The 19,686-nt window shown below is 38.6% G+C and overlaps 1 protein-coding gene across 1 annotated transcript in view; it reads right to left on the reverse strand.

Moving 5' to 3' along the window:
- Nucleotides 1–6,811: 6,811 nt before the first annotated feature.
- Nucleotides 6,812–19,686, reverse strand: part of ST8SIA1 (ST8 alpha-N-acetyl-neuraminide alpha-2,8-sialyltransferase 1) — a 163,707-nt gene continuing 150,832 nt past the window's right edge. The window contains exon 5 of the mRNA XM_022577758.3: nt 6,812–15,911. Within this exon, the coding sequence (XP_022433466.1) occupies nt 15,425–15,911 (487 nt within the window). The 3' untranslated portion in view covers nt 6,812–15,424. The remainder of the gene's footprint in view (nt 15,912–19,686) is intronic.

The raw sequence follows: 19,686 nt of genomic DNA on the forward strand, positions 1-19,686 counted from the left end.
AAAATCATCAAACTGTACATTTACAATGGGTTAATTGTGTGGTACATAAAATACCCTAAAATAAAATTGTTTTTATTAGCAACCTAATTTATTAGCAACCTAATTTTGTTAACTAAAGTGTAATGTTCATGTCCCACACAGATCTTGGGTAGCTTGTCTATTAAATAATAATAATAATAATGATAACAACAATAATAATAAACCTGTCAAGCTATTAGCAAGCAGAGCAGAGGGGATTGGAAAAATCCTCAGGTGCAACAACAATTTACTTGGCCTGACATCTCCCTGCTTACTAAACCACCATAAGAACCATTTTGATGCGAAAAGGTTAGTTAAGCTGGGCCTGAAATACACAAGAACTTACATAGTTTTGCACATTCTGGTGATGCCTAGAACTGGAGACTGCTGCTGCTAAATCCAAAGGTAAAACCTCTGTCAAAGTGCTGAAACTCAAAGATAAGAAAATTCTAAAAGAACTAGAGGGTGAAAAAGAAGTTGAAATCACACATATGACAATAATTTTAGCAAAATCCTCATCAAACACAAGGCAAACCAGAAGACAATGGAATGATATAGTTTAAATGTTAAAGTAAAAACTGTCAAGCTATATTTCTATACCCAGTAAAACATCTTTCAAAAATGAAAATGAACTATAGACATTTTCAGATAAACAAAAGCTGTGAGAGATTTTACTGCCAGCACTACCAGAAAAGCTAAAGGAATTTCATCAAGCTGTTGAGAAATGATACTAGTTCTACAGAAAGGATGATAAAGCATGAAATTAGTACATGGGGGTAAACAAGCAAAGTATATTTTAATATCCCAATTTCTTTGAAAGACTAAGCAAAACAACAATACTGTATTACAGGGTTTATAAAATACATGGTCATAATACACATGTTGTCTTCATGTCAGTTTGAGCCACTATAACAAAGTACCATAGACTGGGTGGCTTATAAGCAACAAAAATATTACTTCTCACATTTCTGTAGGCTGGAAGTCTGAGATCAGTGTGCCACCATGGTCGAGTTCTGGTGAGGCCTCTCTTCCAGGTTTCAGATTTCTGATTTCTTGTTGTGTCTTCATATGATAGCAGAGAGAGGAAGCAAACTCTCTGATGGCTCTTATAAGTGCACTAATCCCATTCATGAGGGCTCCATCCTCATGACCTCATTAAATCCTAATTACTATCAAAAGCCCCACGTCCTAATACCATCACATTGTAGGTAGAGTTTCAATGTATGAATTTTGGGGGAATGTAAACATTTACTTCACAACACACAACAATAGGAAGAAAAGGACAGGAAAGACAGAGTAAAGTGACTTATACTATTGCAAACTTCTAATATTATATATAAGGTGGTATATTAATTCAAGTTAGACTGTGATTAAAGGTACATATTATAATTCCTACAGCAATAACTAAAATAAAAGCATAGATTGAAATCCAATAAGGGAGATAAATAAGACACTAAGAAAACACATGATTAATCTAAAAGAAAACAAGAAAGCAACATGGAAGGAAAAAAGGTACAGAGCAAGCCAACAGAAAACAAATAGCAAGATGGCAGACTTAAACCCAGCCATATCAACAATTACGTTAAGTATAAAGGGGTTAAACAATTCCAATTAAAGGATAGAATTGTCAAAATAGATACAAAGCTAAACAAGACCCAGCTATAAGTTGTTTACAAGCAATGCATTTTAAAAATAAATATAACAATAAGGAAAGTAAAAAAAATGGAAAAAGATATGCCATGAAAATAGTAATCATAAGGAATCTTGTGAGTCTTTATTAATGTCAGAGTAGACTTCAAAACAAGGTTTATGACCAGAAGTAAAGGAAAACAGTTTATTGATATATTTATCTTGATATTTATTTAGAGCATAATATTTATATTGTTATAAATGTTAATACAGATATCCCCCACTTTTCAAAAATTTGCTTTACACCATTTTGCTTCTATGAAAGACATATATTTGTACCTGTTTTCACTAATGGAAGGAATTCTAAAGAGAATTTTTGCTTTTACAAAAAAAAAAGGCAAAAACTAAAAATAACATTCAGCTTTTGTCTTTTTTTTTTTAACATCTTTATTGGAGTATAATTGCTTTACAGTGTTGTGTTAGTTTCTGCTGTATAACAAAGTGAGTCAGCTACATGCATACGTATATCCCCATATCCCCTGCCTCTTGTGTCTCCCTCTCACCCTCCTTATCCCACCCGTCTAGGTGGCCGCAAAGTACCCAGCTGATCTCCCTGTGCCATGCAGCTGCTTCCTTTTGTTTTGCAGTGAACTGTTATAGAGGCTGCCCACACCCCGGGCACTGACAGTGGCACCTCCAAGATCCTTCTCCAGGAACTACACTCAACATCTCAGCATCAAGCTGCCACAGCTTTGAACTATGTCTGTGAGCATCTGAGCTTTATCTCAATTTATTTTGTGCATCTGTTTTCAAGACGTGTCCTAGGGGAATTGCGTCTTCACTTCATGCCATTTCTGATTACAAAAGGTTTCGTAAGAATGCTCTGCTTTTGGATAGCAGGGGAAACCTGTAATAAAGGGTCAATTCATGAAGAAAATATAACAGTCTTAAAAACTATTTCTCAAGCAATCAGCTGCCGAGGTGATCAATTAGGACAATGAACCAACTTGAAAGTAGCAAGCAAGCCCTTATTCACTTATTGTGTCATCGCAAACAAGAGGCAAAAACAAGTGCCAGTTCCTAAGGGCTTCATTTTTCCTCATGGGACGGCACTGGACGAGAGTCAGATGGATGCAGTGCAGATGGGGGAGTCATCTCACTACCAAGGAGCCCTAAACAAAAGGCTTCTGCCTCTTTATGTCCCTATGGGCCAGGAGGAGGGAGAGAGAGAAGGGCTAGGAGCAGAAAGGCACTGAGTTAAAGTGGAAAAAAGTGCCTTAACCCAGACCCCTGATTAGGAGGATATGTATTGGGCTAGGAATGCAGACATGCATCTGAGAATGGTTGTCCTAGGAGGTCCTGAGCCCCTGACTGCAATTCACTCCAGAAAATCAATGCATCAGCTCTGTACAAACCTGGTGTGGCCGGGACAGCTTTGTCCCCACGAGGCCTGCCGGGCAATGCCTTGGAATGACCTGTGGTCAGGGCATGAAGGATCAGACAGTCGTTTGACCTGGAGTCGACTCCTCAGTGTATGTAGTTTACAAGAGAATAGCAAAGTACGTAAAGCTAAAATGCACAGAGCTGAAAAAGGAATGGGCATACACTTGGAGACTTTAACGTTTCTTTTTTTCTGTAATTGAAAGAGCAAACCGAAAAAACTGTCAGTAAGGATACACTTGACCTAGTAAACATTTTTAGCACACTCCTGCCAACAGCTGTGCTCATGGAAGCTGGGCCATAAAACAAGGCTCAATAAATTTCAAAAAATTTAAATCATACATAGTATATTTTCTGATCATGACAGAATTAAGTCAGAAAGAGATACCAAAAAGATACTAGTAAACACTACACATATTTGGAAATTAAAATATACACTTCTAAAAACCCATGGGTTAAAGAAGAATCACAAGGGAATTAGAAAATATTTTGAATTAAACAGTAATACAAGCACTACATATCACAATTTGCGGCAGCCACTTCTACTTCCATTCCTTGGCTCCCCAGATCCAAATATTCTAAATACAATCCAAATATCTAAATATAAAAGAAACTGGTTACTGTCCAAAACGTCTTACTGTGTAAGACGGTACCACAACTTCCTAAGATACTGTCTCTCAGATGGTCCTTAAAGTGAATCTCTGTTAGGCCCTGCCAGCTTTCTGTAAGGCAACTGCTTTTAGGTCAGTGTTTCTCAAACTTTTTTCATTATCCCCCTGACCCTTATTCCAAGGAAATTTAAAAAAATTTTGCCTCTAATCATTATAATATCTAAGATTTTTTTGCCCCTTAAAACAACCTTTTGCCTTTTGTGGAGGCAGTATCACTCCCATTGAGAATGAATGTTCTCCATGATATGGTAAAGAGCAATACTTGTTAATTCCATAGGCAAAAGCTCCTTTCTATACTTCTTTTGCTGTAAAATGTGTCCGTGGTCAAAAGGATGTTGTGTGTTGTATATGTCAATATGGTACATAAGTCCTTCTATAGATGGTGGTGTACGTAAGTCATGGTGGTGATGGCGGAAGCATTGAGGACAGGAAAGACAAATCCAGAATAAGTGTCTATTTCAGTGAGAACAAATTGCTGCATCTCCATGATGGAAAGCACTGATAACCACTCTTGACCTTTCAAGGCATTAACTGTCCTATCTCAGTCTTAACCTTTATAAGAGATCGAGGCAAAACAGTAAGTTGAATAGGTACTCTTTTCTCAGTTACCCCACTACTTTCTCTATAGGCTTCTACACAGAGTTGTTTTGCTAGCAGGTATGGACGTTATGCATGGAATCAATAACCTGGCCTCCACCACTGCTGAGTGCCCAAGCAGTAATAGCATGGACCAATATAAAGATATACAGATTGCCAACAAACACATGAAAGTATGCTCAACATCACTAATCAGTAGATAAATGCAAATCAAAACTACAATCAGGTATCACCTCACACCAGTCAGAATGGCCATTAACAAAAAATCTACAAACAATAAATGCTGGAGAGGGTGCGGAGAAAAGGGAACCCTCTTGCACTGTTGGTGGCAATGTAAATTGATACAGCCACTATGGAGAACAGTATGGAGGCTCCTCAAAAAAATAAAAATAGAACTACCGGACTTCCCTGGTGGCGCAGTGGTTGAGAGCCCGCCTGCCAATGCAGGGGACACGGGTTCGTGCCCCGATCCGGGAAGATCCCACATGCTGCGGAGCGGCTGGGCCCGTGAGCCATGGCCGCTGAGCCTGCGCATCCAGAGCCTGTGCTCCGCAACGGGAGAGGCCACAACAGTGAGAGGCCCGCGTACCGAAAAAATATATATATATAAATAAAAATAGAACTACCATACGACCCAGCAATCCCACTACTGGGCATAAACCCTGAGAAAACCATAATTCAAAAAGAGTCATGTTCCACAATGTTCACTGCAGCTCTATTTACAATAGCCAGGACATGGAAGCAACCTAAGTGTCCATCGACAGATGAATGGATAAAGAAGATGTGGCACATATATACAATGGAATATTACTCAGCCATAAAAAGAAACGAAACTGAGCTATTTGTAGTGAGGTGGATGGACCTAGAGTCTGTCATACAGAGTGAAGTAAGTCAGAAAGAGAAAAACAAAGACTGTATGCTAACACATATATATGGAATCTAAAAAAAAAAAAAAAAATTGTCCTGAAGAACCTAGGGGCAGGACAGGAATAAAGACGCAGACAGAGAGCATGGACTTGAGGACACAGGGAGGGGGAAGGGTAAGCTGGGATGAAGTGAGAGAGTGGCACTGACATATATACACTACCAAGTGTAAAATAGATAGCTAGTGGGAAGCAGCCGCATAGCACAGGGAGATCAGCTCTGTGCTTTGTGACCACCTAGAGGGGTGGGATAGGGAGGGTGGGAGGGAGACTCAAAAGGGAGGGGATATGGGGATGTGTGTATACATATACTGATTCACTTCGCTATAAAGCAGAAATTAACACACCATTTCAAAGCAATTATACTCCAATAAAGATGTTAAAAAAAAAAAAGACTGCGGTTACTCTGAAACATATTTTGTATGAGAGACTGCCAAGTAAACTTACACTGTTATGTTCTTGAGTTTATCACTCACAATAAACTTCACAAGATTCAATTCAATCATCCTACATCTTTAGTCCTTCATACCATCAAGAATCTAACTGTATATTCAAATAATAAGTTTTCAAACAAAAATATAGACTGTGACTTGTAATTACACCTCTTTTAGGTTTAGGAATTCTTGAGTAATTAACGCCTTTGGATTCTTAATATCTGTTTTTGAACGCTTAAACCAAAATAAAGTAGAACAGCAGGACTCAGTAATATCTAGATTTTTTTACTTAATGATAGTTGGTGAAAACAAGTGAGATCTATTTTCCTCATGTGATCTGAGAATAGATTAGAGCAACCCACATTTATGCTGGAGCTGTGCCCTTTTCCCCCAAATGATTCAGCTAAACCTCATGAAGATTTAACATTAGGTAATAGAATGTCCTTTCCTAAAACAGCTTTAGTCCAAAAAAGCTGTTATGTGAGAATGAAGTTCAGAGAATTAATAAGGAGATCTGCACAAAGCACCTTGACCAATTTCTGAGGAGAAATGTATGGTAAAGGATGGACCAAGGTGACTTTTTCTGATATCTCTCCCTCTTGAGAAAGTGGCAGAATGGGGCCACGAGAGTTCAAGGTAAATGGGAGTTTGAAGCAATTATCTAAATAATCCAGACAAGAAGGCACACTTGGGCTTGTCAAAGTCACTGAACCTAAATATTTTGAATCCTGTTAGAAATTTGTTAAAGTATCTCTAGGGCAAACATACCGATATTGACTCATTGCGTGAAGGAAAAATGTTATCCCTGGAAAAAGTAGGCTCATGTACATATACCGTGTTAAATAAATGCTCAGTTTTCTTTCTACTTTACTTTGCCCGGTAGATAGTGCCTTTCACCTGCATAAGAAGTACGAATAATGTCCTTATATCCTATTCATAGCATTTATACTTCTGTATTTCTAAAATAATTTTATAAGTAGTATGAGTTTTCACCCAGAAGAAAAAAAATCAGTGTAGCTGATATGAATACAAAATAAAGGAAGAAAAGAAAAGGAAATAGAATTACCCACACGCTTCTGGGAAATAAAAAGACTTCACAAGCTATAAAAAAAATCATTTTATTCACAGGGTACATTTCCAAAATTTCTCCAAGTAAGGGAGGTAGAGAAATTGAGACTTACTGAACCTTCCCAGTACCAGCCATAATTACAATGAACACAGCAAAGAAAAAGACATGTTTTTACAGCAAACCTCCTCCTATGACATTGCATTTAAATTCTGTGGAAAGAACAACTCAGCAGAACCAACAGAGATACTGTTTTTCTCAAGTAATATTATAAAAAGTACCAATTAAAGTTCTTTCTTACCTGCTACATATTCTATGAAACTAAAAAAAGAAGAAATGAAAAGCACAGATTTTCCCCACACCTACTGCCAGTGGAGTTTGGTTTTATTAGGAAGAAGTAATTCCAGGTACACTTCAAAAGTGATTTCAATTTTATGGTCTAATCTAACATCTTTTCCAGAATTACTGCATCTATGGACTTTTAGACTACTGTACGAGGAAGAATATTTGAATTTTTCTATTTTTTCTTAGCCCCAGTCTCTGCAAATTTGCTCTTGAAAGACAGCCTGTATACATGTGGAATACTATATAATGTGCAATCATTGAGTTAAAGAGAAACTTTCTTTTTTGAAACTTTTCAGACTAACTATGCTGTATGGTTAACTGGAGTTCTAATCATGTTCCAGACTTTTAAAAATTTAGGCAAGTTTTCAGTGGAGCTCTCCTTGTCTGTTCTCGCCCCCTTCCTTCTAGTGTCTCTGACTTTGATGTACCCCAGTGGCCACCAATCATCACAAATTGTGAATCCTATATATTATGAAAGAGTTGTCTCTAGTAACCTACCAACAAGAAAGCCCAAAGGATTGGTGCTAAAGAATGAATGAGAAACAGAAAAAAAAAATTGTTTCCTTGATTCCACGAATGCTAGAATTTGCTGGACAAACAAACATTTTTAGTCTATGTGTCCCCCTGTGGCTAACACCTAAGGCGTTCCCTATGAGAAGGTTCTACTACTTCAACAAAGGATATTTACATACTGTTATCAGACGTCTCCAAGGCCTATATACTATTGTGCATTTATATAAAATAGTCACATTCACTACACTTACAAGAGTTCTTGCTGATGATAAAGATACAACTTGGAACAAACATGGTTACACCTCTAGAGTGATGGGGTATACGAAGGAAATACACAAGGAAGTGGGAGCCAAGCCAGAAAAAGTTAAGGCACCCTCTGCCATCCCCCCACCAGGTCAGCCATCTTTTTCTTTTCAATGGGCATAACTAATGCAAGGGGTGTGTGTGTGTGTTTACACTAGAACACAGGGAGAAAATGCATCTATGTCTGCCTAAGTAATCATGAATATAAAAGCCTTTTACTGAGGTATAATTTTGGAAGCAGTGGACGAAAGCTAACTGTGCATAGCATAGGGTGATCGTGTTTCAAAGGGTCAAGTTCAAGGTAACACCTCCTAATATCGCTGCTGCATCATGACAAAAGATCTAAATAATCTTATTTTGGGAGAACGCATCAAAGTGGAGATGGAAGAGGGGTGTGAGAATGGGAGTGTTTGCATATTCAGGCTCAAACACCAAGGAAAGCCCAACTTGGAGAAGGCAGAAAGGGGGCTAGCATTTAGACCGTGAGGGTCCAAGTAGGTAAATAAGCGCCACTTCTGCTTTCTTCCCTAAGCGTCTCACAGTCTCACGCTGCTTTCTCTAGTGTCTCTCCATCATTAGCCATAACAACCGCATGACAATGTCTTTCTTTTAAAATGTTTTGAAAAGGTTCTTGAGGCTGACACAAGGACAGCAGCCTCTGTGCTCTCTCTTTGCTTCACACTAAGATCCTTCCCAGTGGTCTCTCTCCATTAAAGCCCTGATTTTTATCTGTATCTTTTTCATTTTGGTTAAACCTCTTTAAGATTATAATTTTCCATTTCTCTTACTATGTAGAGAAAAACAGACATATCTATCTCCTGACTTTCTCTGCCCTGGATAAAAATCACATCTCTTAGATGTTTATTGGTATCATGTGAAACATAAGCTTTTAAAATGACAAATAACTGGAGAAAATCTAATTACATAGAAGCAGAAAGAGACATGATCAATATATTTAGATACTATTCTATAAAACTCCCAGATAGCTTCGTATCATTGATTCTATCCCACAGCTTCAACAGGAAAGCAAATCAGAAAGAATTTTAGCACAATGTAGAGATCAATACAAACACAGGAGGTAGGTAAATTAGTGACCATAGCCAAAATATAATTCCTCTTTTGTGCTTTAAAAAGTTATAGTTATGGGCTTTGGCTATCATACAAATGCTCACAGGTATTGTAAGTCAATTTATAGTAAGTTACTTACTCCTTATTTGTTAGAGATGGAAGAAATCAGAAATGCTGGCATCAGAAAATCAGAAGAAGGAGACAGAAGCATATATTTTTTCTTTATTGCAATGACAAGCAGAATTTTTGTGTTATGTTTGAATGAACTTTCCATTCATGTATTTATTTCAATCTCCCACCCCTAGGATGTAGGTAAAAACTTCAGAGAAGCCTAGGCTGGGGGTAAAGGCAGTAGTATCCATTTTCTTATGCTAGGAAGGAAAAAGCTTATAGCAATTGCAGATTCACACAAATCTCCTTTCACTTACAGAATAGGAATTTTATGGTGCTCAACCTAAACACTGTGGCTTCACATTTAGGATTTTATAAACAGACAGTCTAGGCTTCAGGATGCCTTTGGATGAGTCTCCAGGGTTTTCAAAGAGGCTACAGAACTTTCTCTAGGCTACTAGAGAACTAGTAGGACATGTGCTATCTTCCCAGCTTCAAGAACTCAGAAAATGCATCAGAGTAGAGAAAAAAGCTCTATTTTTAATAAACACTGGCAAAGCCATAATCAGGTCAGGGATGACCAGAATTCTCTCACAAGACACCCAAATTTAGAGAGCACAAGTTTAAGCATCTCAGCAAATTTCCACACCAAGTCTCTAGTCACAAGGCTACTAGCTCAACCCCGGAGCCAGGCCAGCTTCCTTGGTAGTGGACAGAGATAGAGAGTGCTGGAAAGCCAAGGCCAAGGGCAGAGACTTCTCTGACCCTTTGTATCCGGAAAGCATGGGGACTGTGGCGTTGTTCTTCCTTTCGACTTGCCTGTTCCTTGTCCCAGCACTCAATTCACTGAAGTTGTCAAAATTGCTACTTGTATTTAGTTGTTGTTACGGCTCACTTTGTAAGAGGCTTGACCTATGTTGCAGGTGCCTCGGAGTTGTCTGCACACTTCCATCCCTGCTGTGTGCCCACTAAAATCAGATCATCTCAGAGGAGACCTCTACACTGGGAAGATGAAGAAATAAAAAGCACAGTATTGGGGCTTCCCTGGTGGCGCAGTGGTTGAGAGTCCGCCTGCCGATGCAGGGGACACGGGTTCGTGCCCCGGTCCGGGAAGATCCCACATGCCGCGGAGCGGCTGGGCCCGTGAGCCATGGCCGCTGAGCCTGCGAGCCATGGCCGCTGAGCCTGCGCGTCCGGAGCCTGTGCTCCGCAACGGGAGAGGCCACAACAGTGAGAGGCCCGCGTACCGCAAAAAACAAACAAACAAAAAAAAAGCACAGTATTGTTCTCAACACTTATGCCTCTACATGCTCATCCTCAAGTTCCCACAAACGTCCTTATAGCTCTTGATCTTTGAAACTCTACAGACAAGAGAGCAGTTATTACCTGGTTCTGGTGGGAAAGTTTTTATACAACACAGTAAGAATTTCCTGAAGTTTTCAGTGGACTGTGATATTTTTTTCCTCTTAGGTCCCTCCTAACAAGGATTTATCAGTTAAAAATTTCACAAAGTCGGTATTTTTAAACATAGAAATGAAAACTCTAGGTGGCTGATTTTCAAAACAGAGAAATAGGAGGTGGTATATAATAAAATTACAACCTACCATAGTTGCCGACAAGAAGAAATGTTACTGATATCATTTCTATTTGAAATTATCTGTAACATTCCTGTAAAGCTTTTGACTAACCTCAGAATACTTTTGGCAAATTCAGAGTCCTAGGATTTTCCCAGTTATTTGCCATGTAGATTTTTAAGCCATGTTGCCCATTGCTTCAGGTACAAGTTATATTTAACCTAAACAAGGTTTTTACCCCAGAAAAGGGCATAAATCATCACAAAGCCAAACACAGGGTACTGTTTGAACATCTGTCACTTTGGATCATTTTGGATCATTTGCCTTTGTTAAAATAGCTAGAAGTGAATTCTATAGAAACAAAATCCAGGAAGCACTCCTTAACTTCCTGCGTTACTTACAGTTTGCACAATGTTGTATAAACTTGGTCAAATACTCTATATAAAGCATATGTGTCCAGTGTCCTCTTCCATATAAAAATCTTTCATACTTCCAAAATTTCATAAAAAATCTTTCATACTTTCAAAATTTCATAAAAAATTACTTTTGTTATGGAATGACTTAATCCTTTAGCCATCTTTATTTGACCAAAGTCTAATTAAAATCAAACAGAGGTCATCCTTACTCATGATCCTTAACATCAGTGCAATTCTCCAGTTGGAGCTAATAAAAACAAAAATTCACATCAGGTACTCATTTTCAGTCTCTTCAACCCCTCTTTTATCCCCATGGAGCAACCTAATTTTCATCACTAAAAAGCAATTTAAAAATTACACTGATGTCAGAGGGTGACACCTTCTCTTGGCAGATGCATCAAAAATGATGGAATACTTTCGTATTAAATGTGTCTGCCATAACTTGAATCTCTTCTGAGCTGCATCTTAGAGGTCAGTAATATTAAAATGTAATCAACCAAATTTGACAAAGAAAGAGGTCCAATTCTGAAGGTCTCAATTTCGAATAAACAAAATAAAATAATGGGAGTTTAAATTCAACTTCTTGATGTGGCACATATATACAATGGAATATTACTCAGCCATGAAAAGGAACGAAACTGAGTTATTTGTAGTGAGGTGGATGGACTCAGAGTCTGTCATACAGAGTGAAGTAAGTCAGAAAGAGAAAAACAAATACAGTATGCTAATGCATATATACGGAATCTAAAAAAATGGTACTGATGAACCTAGTGGCAGGGCAGGAATAAAGACACAGACATAGAGAACAGACCTGAGGACGTGGAGGGGATTGGGAGGGGAAGCTGGGACGAAGTGAGAGAGTAGCACTGACATATATACACTACCAAATGTAAAATAGATAGCTAGTGGGAAGCAGCTGCATAGCACAGGGAGATCAGCTCGGTGCTTTGTGACCACCTAGAGGGGTCGGATAGGGAGGGTGGGAGGGAGACGCAAGAGCAAGGAGATATGGGAATATATGTATACGTATAGCTGATTCATTTTGCTATACAGCAGAAGCTAACACAACATTGTAAAGCAATTATACTCCAATAAAGATGAAAAAAATAAAAAAGAATTCAACTTCTTAAGAGTAATAGGGTATGCCAGAGTACTCTGAAAGATAATTCTAGAAAGATCCTCACTTAGGAAAACACATATTTCAATAAGGATGGGTATATATAACTTTATGCTACACACACGTACACACACACAGACACTCAAAACTCCTAGGTTTAGATACATCTATCTAACCACAGAAAAGGGAATATGTATGCCATACCTAAGGATTTTCACTATAAAATAATGCCAAACTGTAACCTACTCTAAGAAAACATTCTCATTAAATTGTAGTCCTACTTTGAATGATGTGAGCATGTATGTGTATCCTTAACTGAAGACAATATGGAACAATCAAAATGTCACTTTGGTCTAATCCAGGGTTTCTCAACCTTGGCACTATTGGCATTTTCAAGTGGGGAATTCTTTGTTGGGGGGGCAGGGGGCGCTGCTCCGTGCATTATAGGATGTTTAGCAGGATCCCGGGTCTCTAGCCACTAGATGCTGGCAGCACCCTCCAAATCATGACAATCAAAAATGTCTCCAGGGCTTCCCTGGTGGCGCAGTGGTTGAGAATCTGCCTGCCAATGCAGGGGACACGGGTTCGAGCCCTGGTCTGGGAAGATCCCACATGCCGCGGAGCAACTAGGCCCGTGAGCCACAATTACTGAGCCTGCGCTCCGCAACAAGAGAGGCCGCGATAGTGAGAGGCCCGCACACCGCGATGAAGAGTGGCCCCCACTTGCTGCAACTAGAGAAAGCCCTCGCACAGAAACGAAGACCCAACACAGCCATAAATAAATAAAAATTAAAAAAAAAAAAGTCTCCAGACATTGCCAAGTGTCACCAGATGGGGGAGGGGAATCACCCCATTAAGAAGCCCTGATCTAATTACACTTTATCGATTTGGGCCATTTCTGTTTTGCCTTTCAGAAACCCCAAATGTATAGACTAACCACCGTACAAATCTATTGCATAAACCTAGCCCAGGAATCATAAGATGTAAAATTTCCAGAAGGCATCTCCAATGGAACTGTGACACATGGGTTCTATGGAGCTCATTAGTTACACCTGAACAGTTTTAATAATTAAAGCACTAATCTGAGTGATACATATTTTATTAACTCTTATGTACGGTTTTTGTTAGGCCTTTTATATTTTGATGAAACATATACCTAAAAATATATTCCTTTTTAAGGCAGTTATTAAGTAATAACAGTAGCTCAAAAGAGGAAATATATTCAGGGTTGTACACACAGCGAATATTTAATGCAACTCCCTCATAGTACATTCTCATTACATTTTTGCTGCCAAATAGGATCAAAAGAGCAAATGAGATCTGCAGAGAATGAATACTCTCAAATTCTTAACTTTCTAAGTATCAACAGACTCTGTGTTATGTCAACCAGCCGTATTTTAACTGCTGATCTCTATAATAACCTCAATATTCAATCATCTTCAGAAATTGGCTGTTCCAATGATGTAGAATTTTTCCAAGGGCTTTGTTATCTTGGTATCCTTTAAATTAACCCACCAAAAACTGCCACCTGTTTAACTGTTTTAGTCTATATTGTATACTAAGTCTCTACCATTAAAAATGAAGCAGAACTTTTGGGTACAGTTTACCTACATTTTGGTGACACTTAAAAGTAAAGTTAGTGATTTCTACTGTCTCCTTTTAGATTAAGGCATCCCAAAGCACAAAGACCATGTGAGGTTTCTTTTACCTTTCTCTTATATGTAAACACATCTGACTGCTTGTAATCTGTCAACAGAGTTTGTGTGCAGTTGTGTCGAAGTTGAGGTAACGAGCCTTCTAAGCAGTCCTACCTGTTACTAAGTGAATAAACAGCTACTAATTCACATCCCTTTACTGGTGTGAACCATGCCTTGATGACCATGCTTAACACAGCACTTACTCATGAGATGCTGGGAAGAGTCACATTGACTAAACCAATTCTGCTCATTTGGAGTGATTTGGGGGTAAGGCTTGCATCTCATACTGGTTTGAGCATTACAGCAGCATGCAGTAAGCTGGCTTCTCTCCTATCAAGGTGTAGTAGGTAGTACATAATGCATTTGTAGCTCTCCAACACCAGTTACAGATTTTTGCCATCCCAGGTCATGTGGGTTCGGCTTTCATAATCACACAGGAATGAGCTTTGTTTAACAGTGCGTGTGTGAGAGACTATGTATGAGGGTACACAAATATATGCATTCTTTTATGTGTGCATGCATATTCTTTATCTTGGAGGGAACATACCATGGTAGATAGAAAAGGATATGCCTTCCAATCTATCTTCCAGAGACTAAGCTTTATGTCATTGTGCTTTACTTCATCTCCAAACATTAAATTATGAAGACAATTCTGCCAATTTGCAAATAAATAATGCACTCACATTTGCAGGTTTTGGCACTAAAATAATAATAATGCAAACAGGTTACATAATGCACACCTAAAATTGAGTTTATGCCCTAAATTCTGAGGAGGGAAAGTGGCTCTTCATCCTGACAATGAATCAACCCGGACTAAATTCAACAATGCTTCACATTGTCTAAGTAGACCTGACAAAAGGGGAGGAGGTCATTCTTACTTAACATTTTTTAAATGGAAGGGAAGGGAACTCTAGTTAACATAGACTTGGTTCAACAAATCACAATAATCAGCTCTAGCATTTTGGATCCATATTATCCAGTAAGGGATTTTTAAAATCTACCCCATCACCTACTCACTGCCCTTAAATAAGGCAAAAATAAATAACAATTTTTTTAAAACCTATAGCTCTAATGTTAGTCTTAATAAGATAGGTTTTTTTTAATTAAGCCAGTTCATGTTGATAATCACTAACACTTTTACCCTGGCATTTCATTTACTATACCTTGATTAATTCCTCAGCTTCAACAATTAAGAGTCTTGTCTTATTTGTGAACTGTATCATCTCTATTTGAAGCATGAAAATGTGCTTTACCAACATCATTTCATCAGCACGTTACTAGTTGCATATCCACCATGTGCTATAAAAGATTTCATAGGACATTTCACTTCTTTTTTTGTCCTTCCAGCCAACAGTAAAAGTAGAGTTCCCCTTGAGTTTTTGTTGTCGTTTTTTCCAAGTGGCCCACGCAAATCCATGAAACGACCTGACCATTCCCTATTGGAGTCACGTAGAAAACCTAACAAAAATACCCTGGCTCAGTCCTTTCTTTTTCCACAGTCCCTAGGAAGTGGGTGGGAGTGAGGTGTCCTCACATGGGTCTAACTGCATTCTCAGTGCACCAATTTTATGAAGATACCAGAGTTGGAGAAATTCCTCCGGCATGGCATGGAAGCCAGAAAAGGGCAGGACATTATCATAGTAGTGGTGGCTGATGGGTTGTTCATGCATATTCACAGAGAAGGGCCAGAAGCCATAGATGGCCACCTCTTCACAGAGGCCCAGGGCCGCGCTCACCAGAAAGAGTCCTGTGGACAGGCGCTTGGCATGAATTCCCCTACTTTTCCAGAACTTCCCAATGCTACGCAGAAAGTTGGGGTTGGCAAAGAGCACTGTTTGATTGGCACCAACATCTGACAGTGTGTAATAAACCCGGAGGGATGGCTCTGTTCCCGTCTTCATAGAAAAGGCAGGCATGTAGATGTAACTGTGGTTATATACTTTCATGTGGTCCACAAACGTCTTTCTGGACCATAGCAGGTTCTGAAACCTATCAAAAAGAAGAAGCTCAATTAAACGTGGAGAAAAGAAACTCATCAATACCCACTCTACCGTTCTTCTGATGGCCCTGATAGCTCATATCATCTCAGCAAAAAACAAGAAAAACACTTCTCTTGTATTTAAAATCCACCTTGAACTTACCAGTTCTCTCTCATCAAGTAGCCTGACTTTTCCCCACCGCAACATCTTAAACTCCAGTTAAGATTCTTTAATGAGATGCCCTCTGAACTAAAATGCATTGTACATGTTTGTTCTCTTTTAGAATTTACTTGCCTGGAATGTAAAAATGATTTAATACTCATGAATTCACAAAGGTTGTTGGATAGGCTTTTGATAAAAGCTACTTGTGTGGTAGACGTAAGCACAGGACTGGTTTTCTCATCTGCAAATCAAAGGAATCACTTCTAAGATACTTCTTACCATTGAAATTCTATAAGTATTCAGCTTAATCAGTGAATGCTATATTATAATATTACATGGAAAAAGAAAGACTTGTCTCTATTATAAAATGCTACTAAGAGTTGCCCATATTGCTTGCTCCAAAGAACTCCTCTTTCCTATGTTCTTTCAGTTTGGATTACATAGAAAGAGGATCTCTGATTCAAATGTATTCAGCTAAAATCAATGGTACACATCCTATGCATCAGGCATTGGGGAAGTAAAATTTTAACGACCCAATTTTTGATCTCAGGAAATTCCAGTCCAATTGTGAAACGAAAATATAAGTGAGCACAATATAATGTTCTAAGTACAACCGTTGATATTTGTATAAATTACTATGGAATACAGATGAAAAAATAATTCTGCCTTGGGAGACAGAGTGGGTTCCAAGAAAGCTACAGAGAGGGCATGACATTTAAATACATCTCCTTAGGGGAAGAGCAGGAAGAACCACCACTAAACTATAAAGGACACTTTGGTCATAGGCAAGGGTGCAGTGTCCTGAAACAATGATGAGTATTCTGTGTCCCTGGAACGAGCGAGACAGGGATTGTGGAGGCAGTGATGGGAGATGAGGTATGTTGCAAAAACCCTTGTGTCTCTCATTTGTTTGGGCTGCACTCTGTGATGACTGAGAACCTTCACAGAAGTGAGTACTTAGAGCTCTTACTACCTGGATTACAAATATTTCATCATTTGTTTAGTTGTCAATCTGTGTCAAAAAAAAGTGACTCTGGTGATCTGGGGAAGGAAGAGGCTGGTGGTCTGAAGACCAGTTAAGAGGTTGCTGATGTAGCTCAAGTGAAAAAGGACAAAAAGACAGTGAGTGCCTTGTAACTTCTTGTTCTTTCACAAACGGAAGTCACCTGTCTTGGGTTACGTGCAGGTGAAGAAGCAGCATTTGAGAATGGAATTGAGCCGCTACCAGCAGAGGGAAGTCTGGCCTGACAGGTTGGCAGGGCTCATCAGAAATATGTGAAACTGAAATTCTGAATACACAAATCCACAGGATTTTATGTCGCATTCAATGTTATGAACTCTGCCTGCCAAGAAAGATGTTCTTCTTAAGCCCAAAGGAAGGGAAATTCCTCAAGTTTTCTTCATGTCCTCGATTCAGCAGCCTGCCTTAGCAATTTTCCCTGGGGTCTGACAGAGAAGTGACAACAGGGTTTTTAGGTGCAATAACTTTACCCTAAAAGAAGGCATGGAAGACACTGATCCATACTCTGGAGCTGGGCTAGCCTCTCCAACACAAACTCCTGCTTCCCAACTTCAATAGGCTCTGCTTAATAATTCTTTTATTCTCTCCATTGCCCGCCCACATTTGCTGCTTACTAACACTCTCCCAATCGTGTAGATACACGCTGCAGATAACTTCCTACTTCATCTGAACTATGGTTCTCAAACTTTAGTTAGAATAACCTGTATCACAGATTCCTAGATTCTGATGAGAGAGATACAGGGAGTTGAATTTTTACCCAGCATTCCCTGCTGATTCTGATGCACGTGTCCGGAGGCTATACTTATTTAGAAGATCGACACCATCAATGTAAGCTATCTAACTCTCTGCACCTTTCCCTCAGCATCTCTTTCTCTACATCTTCTAATTTTGTCCTTGCTCCTTCTTCCTCTCTGAGTCTTCTCCTCTGTGAAACAGGCTGTTTCACACTCCCTAGTGGGTCTCCCCTCTTTAAAACAATCAACCTCTCCATCTCTACTGAATTATTCCCTTCTATCTTCTAAACATGGCTCTAACTTAATAAAAGAAAATTCAACATATGCCTAGAGTGTTCCCAGAGCTACCCTCTAGTTCTCTCGTTTCACCATCAACATCCTAGAACAGTTACTACACTTCCGCTTGTTCCCTTTCTTGCTTCCATTCCCTCCTTACTGCTGTGCAGAATGGTTTCTATTCCACAGGGCTCTTCTGGCTGAAGGAACTTCTTATTTTTGTAGTGGACTACATACTAATGAGAATTACAGAAAGCTCCAATAAAATCACGGCAATTGATTTTATGTTCCCTGTCTTAAAGCTGACTGATTATTCTTGAAGAAGGTAGTTTTCCTTCCTTGAGTTTTAACTTTGAAAAGGAACACACATCTTGGATTTACTGTACTCCTAATTTTATTGGCATGGTTAAAAAACCAGCTTATATATTATGTTTTATTATTTTTATCTACCTCATTCTTCAGAATAGCTCAGAATTGTTGTATACTGTATGAATGGAAAACTATTAAATAATAATTGAAAAAGAAGAAAAATGAAACTGACCAGTCAATAAAGTATTAAAAATAGAAGTGATTAATATATAAAGAATATGGGCACACAATAGAAAAATATAACACAAAGTACAGAAATATAGCACATTTTACAAATGAATTTAATATGTGATAATAGAAACAATGATGAAATTTTTTAAGTTAGTTAATAAACAACGTCAAGATAACTAGTTAACAATTTGAAAATTTGAGGGGGGACAGATTCATACTTGACAAGAAATGTTTTTTTAAATTTCAAGATACGTAAGATAAATATTTAAAGTCTACATAAAGAAAACAAGAAAAACTAACGAAAACAATTGTGAACTTATCATTTACAAAATATCTTCTACAAAGGAAAATACTGACAAAGTTGATTATGTTAAGATGTGAAATTTCATTACGACAAAAAAGAACATAACTGAAATAAAGAAAGGAAATGACTCCAAAAAATATTTTCAGCCAACATGACAAACAGAATGTTAATACTGACAACATTATAGTCTAGATATATTGGTATATTGACATGAAAATGGACAAAAATACAGACAATAAAAGGGAATTGTGATTAATAAAAGATTAAAATGTTCAGCTTCAGGTTGCCAGTCAAGGTGCAAACTGAATAGAATCAGGGAAGGTAAGGGCCCAGCACTCCCCTCCTAGAGCAAATCTCTAGAAATAAGAGAAAAGATGTTTTTTTTAAAAATCTACCTTTATCCTAAAAAAAAGAAAAGAAGGCAAACCTTCAGTCAATCCCCACATCTGGAATACTTCTGAAAACAGAAAGCTTATAGAAGGAAAGCAGAACATAAACTAAGTTGCCAAGCATTACTCTAAAAGGTAGTTGTGCCCTATTCCTTAAGGCAGGAGATACTGGAGAAGGTGGGTGTCTTGGAACAATCAACTAGGTTATTGTTCAGATTATAGGGCAGCAGGAATATGCAGGTGGGTCGAACCCTAAAATCCTGCACTGGCCAATTATCACTGTGTGTAGTGGAGAGGTAGTGTCAGCCTCTAGGGAGGAACAGTGGCTGTGTGCCCAGATGATACCTGGCCCAGCCCAC

The sequence above is a fragment of the Delphinapterus leucas genome, chromosome 11, assembly GCF_059928025.1.
Source record: "Delphinapterus leucas isolate spDelLeu-1000000601 "Yukka" chromosome 11, BTC_Dleu_Yukka2, whole genome shotgun sequence".
Lineage (NCBI taxonomy): Eukaryota > Metazoa > Chordata > Mammalia > Artiodactyla > Monodontidae > Delphinapterus > Delphinapterus leucas.